The 8,677-nt window shown below is 48.2% G+C and overlaps 1 protein-coding gene across 1 annotated transcript; it reads left to right on the top strand.

The window, feature by feature from the left end:
- The first annotated feature begins 1,465 nt into the window (after positions 1 to 1,465).
- LOC100193809 (uncharacterized) lies at positions 1,466 to 3,312 on the top strand. Its single transcript, NM_001138892.1, has 3 exons — positions 1,466 to 1,659; positions 1,962 to 2,190; positions 2,596 to 3,312. The coding sequence occupies exons 1-3, from the start codon at positions 1,468 to 1,470 to the stop codon at positions 3,027 to 3,029; spliced, it is 855 nt and encodes a 284-aa protein (NP_001132364.1). The 5' UTR covers positions 1,466 to 1,467; the 3' UTR covers positions 3,030 to 3,312.
- Positions 3,313 to 8,677: the final 5,365 nt, after the last annotated feature.

Consider the following 8,677-nt stretch of genomic DNA (forward strand, 5'->3'; position numbering starts at 1 on the left):
CTAACTCAACAAGTGCTGGAATAATTTCGTACTCGATAGAGAATTTATCCAACCCGCTGCCGTAGCTACACCCTGTCAGCAAAGGGATCACGTACGTTTGTCACAAGAGCTATCAAGTTAGGCCATATAGCAATTCTCTCACCTGGCAGCAGTGGCAGATGAAGGAGATATCGACCTGCACATGAAGGTCCACGTCAGGCAGTAGTGAGCGACGAAATCGACCTGCGCCGTTGGGGGAGAAAAAAAATTAATACAGATTGTGCAGTCATCTTTCCACTAGCCAATAATGCAGGAGCTAGCGTCCATGCATATCGTCGCGCTTAACACCTTCCTGGATTAAATGCAGGCATAATCTCAAATGGTTCGATGTAGTGACGTGGATGCGCGTAATAAATAAGGTATACCACACACCCAGACCCCAGTCTCCAGCCCGTATAAAAAAAACTGGAGCAAAATTCACGTGTTCGTCTGAAATTCAGATGTCCCGCGAACACTACTTCGCTGCGCCTCGGCTGATCAGATGCGTACGACGCAGAATCAAGATCACGACGCTATTCCTTCACATGTACATGTGACATGTGTGATGTGTGTGTGCTAGTGGCCAGCGGATGAGCAGCCACGATGCGCCGATGTCAGAAGTGTTCCTGCAACCGCCGCCGGGCGGATATGCCAGGTCCGGATGCGGAGCATGAGAGCATATCCAGTTTTACCTATCTAATCCTACGCGAGCAGCGGAAAGGAAACTGCCGGGACAGCAACTCTAGGCTCTAGCAAGGCAGCGTCGCATCGCGCGTCGGCCAATCGTGTTCGCGAGGACAGCGCGGAGGCGGGGACCCGTCGTGGAATCATTGGAGCAGAGCAGGCGAAGGGGAACGAGGCTGCTGGATCGCCTGCTGCCGCCGGAACTCTACCGCATACGTTGTGCACGCCCTACAGTGCGAATTGCTTGCTGTCGTTCACTATTCCTGCCTGCCTCTTTAGTTTAAAAACCTAAGGCATGTTCGGTTAGTTCAGAACAGAGACCTGGAACGGAGGCCTAGAACTATTCCCATTCGAATTGATTATCTAAATTTATATAAGATCTCATCTGGTGGAATAGATTCTAGACCTAATCCAGAACAACCGAACAGACCTAAGCCAAAAAAACACGCACCACGGTTCAAGTTTTTCTGACTCGTGGCACCAATGCTAGATTGCTAGCTGACTAGCTGAGCTACAAACCTCAGGTTCTTCTAGGGCGATCGAGCGCATTGAATCCGGCTAGGTGCCTGACGTGGATCCGTGCTGTTCCCGTGTCCCAGCCAACAACAGCCAGGCCCCACTTGCGCGTCCCCAATCGCCTCATCCGCATATCCCGGGGCCCACTGGTGACCAGCTACCGGCTACCGCTGCCCGTTCGCCACGTCCGCTCGCTCCCGGTATATATACGACCTCCCTACTCATCCCACAAACACACACACACAGACCATGGTGATGGAGGAGACGATAGACGACAGTGAGATGAGTTTGTCGAACATGGTGCTGGGCTTCCTGGAAGATTTCGAGAGGGACGAGCGACGGCCGGAGAACGACGACGACAACAACGAGGAAGAGGGCTCCAGCGGCGGCGACACCGCCGAGAGCAAGGCCTTCTGGCAGACCCAACACTTGCAGCTGCGCGTAAGTCCTCCGTCCTTACATTCGACGATCAATTCTGTTCCGACTACGTGTGTGGGTGGAGATCGAGCGCGCAGATCTTCTCTCTCTCTCTCTCTCTCTCTCTCTCTCTCTCTCTCTCTCTCTCTCTCTCTCTCTCTCTCTCTCTCCGGTCAGAAGCTAGACGACGAATCGAACATGAATTGCAACTCATCAGCATGCAGCAGCTAGTACCCCGGCTGTTCTGTTCTGTTCTGTCCGCTAGTGTCGTCTTCTGCTGGTGAGCGAGGCAAACTAATATGCGTGCGTGGATGTGGATGGTACAGGAGGCACTGGCCAAGGGCAGCCCAGCCGAGAGCAGGATCCGCGCGGACACGGAGGAGGCCGTCAAGAGCATGCGCGCCGCGGCCTGCTCCTGCTCCTGCACGGGGCGGCCCGCCGCCCGGGACTGCCGGCCGTGCATGCTCCGGCACGTCGCCGACCGGCTGCGCGACGCCGGCTACGACAGCGCGCTCTGCAAATCCAAGTGGACGCGCTCGCCGGATATCCCTTCAGGTAACCTGCGTCTCGCGCGTCGTGATTATAACTTCGTCTTTTCGTTCTTTCTACCGCAATAAACGCAACGTTGAGGAATATCCTGTACAAGCTCACATGGTTCACATGGACTTGGTCATCCTCCTATGACACTGACAGACGCCGCTTCCCAGCTGATACTCCTACACAGCCGCCCTAACAAACATTCCAACAAACAGCCAGCCAAATGCCAGGAACGCGTCTCTTTCTCCGACGGTTCAGCGTTAGCGGAGGCGTCCACACCAACCCTCTAGGTCTCGGACCCAAGGATGCATGTTACCTGCCCAACATCCTAAAAAAATCTGAACCCAGATATTCGATGCCGAACAGGTTGGTTCGTTCGTTTGCTGACGTGTTCTCTTCCGATCCGCCGAAACGCGTGTGCAGGCGAGCACAGCTACGTGGAGGTGGCGGTGCAGACGAGGAGCGGCAAGTCCGTGCGCGTGGTGGTGGAGCTCAGCTTCCGCGCCGAGTTCGAGGTGGCGCGCGCCAGCGCCGGCTACCGCGCGCTGGTGACCGCGCTGCCCGAGGTGTTCGTCGGCCGGGCCGACCGGCTGCGCGGCGTCGTCAAGGTCATGTGCGCCGCGGCCAAGCAGTGCATGAAGGATAACAACATGCACATGGGACCCTGGAGGAAGCACAAGTACATGCAGGCCAAGTGGCTCGGCACGCCCGAGCGGGGAGCGGCGGCGGTGGCGGCGGCGGAGACGCCGGTGGTGGCGGTTCCGTCGGTGACGGTCGGCTCGCCAGAGAAGCAGACCAAGTTCAGGGCGTCCATGCTGACCTTCGACTTTGGCCGGACCGCGCTGGAGGTCGCGTGATGAACGCACATACGCTGCCGGTCGAGCGGCATTAGTAGTTCTCTAAATATAGACAGAGGAGGTAACTTTCGAGAAGAAAAAAAAGTTATATAGAGTGTACCTGGGTTTTAGGTTTTTGTCAGGATTCAGAAAGCTGAATCTGTAATATCAATCGAGCTAGGTGTAAACAGATAAGGCGAGCTTGTCACGCGTACTCCGATCGCGTCACTGTAATGGAAATGAAGCTAAAAGATCATGGGTGTCGGTTCACATGTCAGTAACGAAATGGATAACTGATAACGTTAAATTATATTTGTTAAGTCTAATCGTAATCGATACCACACTGAAAATATATACCGGCTAATTTAAACTTATTACTGCCGTTATTCGAGTGTGAATCATTAACATTATCATTTACGTTACATTTTGTGAACCAAATGACATGATTTTTTTGGTTTTAGGGTTAGTTTGATAACTCCATTTTCCTACGAAATTCACATTCACTTGTAAAGCGACCAAGAGACACCTAAGTGTGTGGTGATCCTCGCGGGGTCTAAGTGATCCTCGAGATTAAGAAGAAGCACTCATCCGGTCTAAGCGATCGTTTGAGAGAGGGAAATTGTTGAAAGAGATCCACCCTACATGGACTCCTCGACGGGGAGTAGGTTCTTTTGAACCGAACCTAGGAACACAAATCGCCCGTGTCTTTTGTGTTAATCTTGCTTTGCGACTTGATTCTTCCTGTCCCCTCTAAGTTCTCTTACTTGCAATCATTTTGAATTAGCTCCCGAAGTTATCCATAATGATTGAACAACTCATAGCAAGAACTACTCTACCGCGCTTCGATTACATTCATATTTGTTCTAACACTAATTACGGGTGAAGTTTGTGTTCAAAGTTTATAGTTATCAGATTTCGCTTATTCACTCCCTGTAGGCGACGTTCAAACACATACAATCCTTCTAGTAGAATGATGGTAAAACATCCGCCAACAAAGACCAAACTACCATGATGACTACGTTTTTGCCAAATAGTGGGCAACATGCTCTCAGTGACAAAAACCTATCAACATGGGACCAAAGAGACAATGATGACATAACATCCACCAGAGAATCACGACCGTCACACTCTCGGCAGTAAAGCAAATGCTAGATAGGAGACAAATGATAACAACGACAAAGTATCAACTAGAGAACCAGAGACTGTCAAAGTATCCACCTTAAGGGCTGGTTTGGTGACCAAGGATTTGGAGGGGATCCTGGGGATCGGAGGAAACCCTTTGCTATATAAAATTGAATAGCAAGGGGTTTCCTCCCCATGAATTCCCTTCAAGTAACAGGCCTAAGAGAAATAATAGCAGCAAATCATCTGCTACAAAAGTCAAATGACACCGACAAGGTCAAGTATTGTAGGATAGAAATTATGAGAAAGAACACAATCACACATAGGCACACCAAGAAACTCCTCCAAACATGCAGGAGTAGATGCCAACGAGCAAGGGGACAAGACATGAGATGACAACCATGATTTAGTTGTTACCGAGATATTGCCTTTATGAATATTTGCCAACCCACTTAGCATAGGGGTTGCTAGACACTAACTCAACCGGGCTTGGCCAAAGGTGCATTGACTGTTTAACAAAGGTCGAAAGACTATGTTTTAGTGTAAGGGTTGGACCCCCTAAAGGTATGCTAGACACTAACTACACAGTCTCTAGCCTATTACGGTGTCCTATGGGTCCCATCTAGCAATAACAGTGTGAGACGCAACGAATTGATGACAAAGTGGCAATTTTGAGCACAAATTGATTTGGTGGGGAGTGGGGACAGTGAAAGGGAAATGTGCCCTTGGGCCATTTCTAAGTATTTTGGTGATTTAGTGTCTAACACAAGTGCTTAAATGTAAAATGGTGGACAAAGTACAAACCAAGGTCAAAGGTATGTTTCTCAGACTTAGTACATTGTTTTAGTGACTAATGTATTGTGTCTAAGTGTTGGAAACAGGAAAAAGCCAATTGAAAATGCCTTGGCTCGAGCAGCCAAGTTTCAGCTCAGTCTGGAGCACCGGACTGTCCGGTGGTGCACCGGACAGTGTCCGGTGCACCAGGCTGGCTTGAGCGAACTGGCCGCTCTCGGGAATCCACCGGCGACGTACGGTTATAATTCACCGGACTGTCCGGTGTGCACCGGACTGTCCGGTGAGCCAACGGTCGGCCGCGCAATCTGCGCGGGACACGTGGCCGAGCCAACGGCTAGAAGAATGCACCGGACTGTCCGGTGTGCACCGGACATGTCCGGTGTGCACCGGACATGTCCGGTGCGCCAACGGCTCTCAGCCTGCCAACGGTCGACTGCTTCATTTATGGAAAGAAATCGGGCACCGGACAATGTCCGGTGTGCACCGGACTGTCCGGTGCGCCAGTCGACAGAAGGCAAGATCAGCCTTCCAAGATTGCTATCAACGGCTCCTAGCTGCCTTGGGGCTATAAAAGGGACCCCTAGGCGCATGGAGGAGGACACCAAGCATTCCTACAACATTCCTAAGCACCAAGACATCGATTTCACGCATTCTTTTCATTGTGATAGCATATAGAGCTCTAGTGGAGTTGTGAACTCATTGAGTTGTGTTGCGAGCTCTTGTTGCGACTTGTGTGCGTGTTGACACTCTGTTTTTTGTGTCTTGTGTGCGTTGCAAATCCCTCCCTTGCTCCGTGTTCTTTGTGAATTTCAAGTGTAAGGGCGAGAGGTTCCAAGTTGTGGAGATTCCTCGCAAACGGGATTGAGAAAAAGCAAGCAAAACACCGTGGTATTCAAGTGGGTCTTTAGACCACTTGAGAGGGGTTGATTGCAACCCTCGTCCGTTGGGACGCCACAACGTGGAGTAGGCAAGCGTTGGTCTTGGCCGAACCACGGGATAACCACCGTGCCATCTCTGTGATTGATCCTTGTTGGTTATTGTGTTTTGTTGAGGATTCCTATCTAGCCACTTGGCAATTATTGTGCTAACGATTAACCAAGTTTTGTGGCTTAAGTTTTCAAGTTTCACAGGATCACCTATTCACCCCCCCCCCCCTCTAGGTGCTCTCAATTGGTATCAGAGCCGTTCTCTTCACAAAGGGACTAACCGCCCGAAGAGATGGATCCTAAAGGGAAGGATATCGTGATCAACGATAAAGAGAAGGAATCTTTCGTCAACGAGTCGAAGGATGACAAGCCTACCGACTCGGGCTCGGGCCATAGACGAAAAGATGGAAAGAAGAAGAAAACAAGGCGCATTAAGGAGATCGTCTACTACGACGACAGTGATGAGTCCACTTCTTCCCACAAGGACAACGACGACAACGACTACGACAAACGAAAGACGGTTAACTCGAACTTTTCTTTCGATTATTCGCGTATTCCTCAAAGTGCAAATGCTCATTTATTATCTATTCCACTTGGTAAACCTCCTCATTTTGATGGAGAGGACTATGGTTTTTGGAGTCACAAAATGCGTAGTCACTTGTTCTCTCTCCATCCTAGTATATGGGAGATTGTAGAGAGTGGAATGCACTTTGATAGTACGGATAGTCCCATGTTCATTAATGAGCAAATTCATAAGAATGCACAAGCTACTACTGTTCTTCTAGCTTCATTGTGCAGGGATGAATACCACAAAGTGAGCGGCTTGGATAACGCCAAGCAAATATGGGACACCCTCAAGATTTCTCATGAGGGGAACGACGTCACCTTGCTCACCAAGATGGAGTTGGTGGAAGGCGAGCTTGGACGATTCGCGATGATAAGGGGCGAGGAGCCAACCCAAACATACAACCGGCTCAAGACCCTTATCAACAAAATAAGGAGCTACGGAAGCACGCGATGGACGGACCACGACGTCGTCCGACTGATGCTAAGGTCCTTTACCGTTCTTGATCCTCATTTGGTGAATAATATTCGTGAGAATCCCAGGTACACCAAAATGTCGCCAGAAGAAGTCCTTGGAAAATTCGTTAGCGGGCGAATGATGATCAAGGAGGCGAGATACGTAGACGACGCCTTGAATGGTCCTATCAACGAGCCGCAACCCCTTGCTCTCAAGGCAACAAGAAGCAAGGAGGCGCTACCTAGCAAGGTGGCACAAATTGAGGCGGCCGGACTTAATGATGAAGAAATGGCCCTTATCATCAAAAGATTCAAGACGGCGCTAAAAGGTCGCAAGGGACAACCAAGCAAGACCAAGACAAAGGGGAAGCGCTCATGCTTCAAATGTGGTAAGCTTGGTCATTTTATTGCTAACTGTCCCGACAATGATAGTGATCAGGATCAAGGGATCAAGAGGGAGAAAAAGAAGAACTATAAGAAAGCAAAGGGCGAGGCACATCTTGGCAAGGAGTGGGATTCGGATTGCTCTTCGTCCGACTCCGACAATGAAGGACTCGCCGCCACCGCCTTCAACAAGTCATCCCTCTTCCCCAACGAGCGTCACACATGCCTTATGGCAAGGGAGAAGAAGGTATGTACTCGAAACTCTAATTATGCTTCTTCAAGTGAGGACGAATCTAGTGATGAGGATGAAATAGATTACTCTAGCTTGTTCAAGGGATTGGATAGAAATAAAATTGATAAAATCAATGAATTGATTGATGCCTTGAATGAAAAGGATAGGCTTTTAGAAAAGCAAGAGGATTTGTTATATGATGAACATGATAAATTTGTAGAGGCACAAAAATCCTATGCTTTAGAAGTTAAAAGAAATGAAATGCTTTCTTATGAACTATCTACTTGTCATGAAACCATTTCTACTTTACAAGGTGTTAACAATGATTTAAATGCTAAATTAGAAGTAGCAAATAAATCTAATTCTTGTGTAGAACATGTTATAATTTGTACTAGGTGTAAGGATTTTGATATTGATGCTTGTAGTAAACACCTAGTTGCAATTTCTAGATTAAATGATGAAGTAGCTAGTCTTAATGACCAACTTAAGACTAGCAAAAGTGATTTCGATAAGCTAAAATTTGCAAGGGATGCCTACACGATTGGTAGACACCCCTCAATTAAGGATGGACTTGGCTTCAAGAGGGAAGCCAAGAACTTAACAAGCCATATGGCTCCCATCTCCACCAAGGAGAAAGGGAAGGCCCCTATGGCTAGTAGTGCTAAAAAGAACCATGCTTTTATGTATCATGACAAGAGACAATATAGAAATGCTTATAGAAGTTATAATGCATATGACGCTTCTGATTCACATGCCATGTTTGCTTCTAGTTCTTCCTATGTGCATGATAGAAATGTTGGTAGGAAAAATGTTGTTCACAATATGCCTAGGAGAAATGTTGCTAATGTTCATAGGAAAATTAATGAACCATCTACAACTTATCATGCTTTAAATGCTACTTTTGCTATTTGTAGAAAAGATAGGAAGATAGTTGCTAGGAAATTAGGGGCAAAGTGCAAGGGTGATAAAACTTGCATTTGGGTCCCTAAGGCAATTGTAACTTGAAAGGGAAATGTGCCTTTGGGCCATTTCTAAGTATTTTGGTGATTGAGTGCCAACACAAGTACTTAAATGTGAATCTATGCCCATGGATGAACAAAGTGCAAATCAAGAGCTAAGGTATGTTTCTAAGTCTTAGTACATTGGTTTTATGTACTAATATACTTGTCTAAGTATCAGAAACAGGAAGA

The sequence above is a fragment of the Zea mays genome, chromosome 3 (genome assembly GCF_902167145.1).
Source record: "Zea mays cultivar B73 chromosome 3, Zm-B73-REFERENCE-NAM-5.0, whole genome shotgun sequence".
NCBI lineage: Eukaryota > Viridiplantae > Streptophyta > Magnoliopsida > Poales > Poaceae > Zea > Zea mays.

Coding starts and splice junctions, on each gene's coding strand:
- LOC100193809 (NM_001138892.1), top strand. CDS start 1,468: ATGGTGATGGAGGAGACGATAGACGACAGTGAGATGAGTTTGTCGAAC. Junction 1,660..1,961: donor CCCAACACTTGCAGCTGCGC/GTAAGTCCTCCG, acceptor TGGATGGTACAG/GAGGCACTGGCCAAGGGCAG. Junction 2,191..2,595: donor CTCGCCGGATATCCCTTCAG/GTAACCTGCGTC, acceptor ACGCGTGTGCAG/GCGAGCACAGCTACGTGGAG.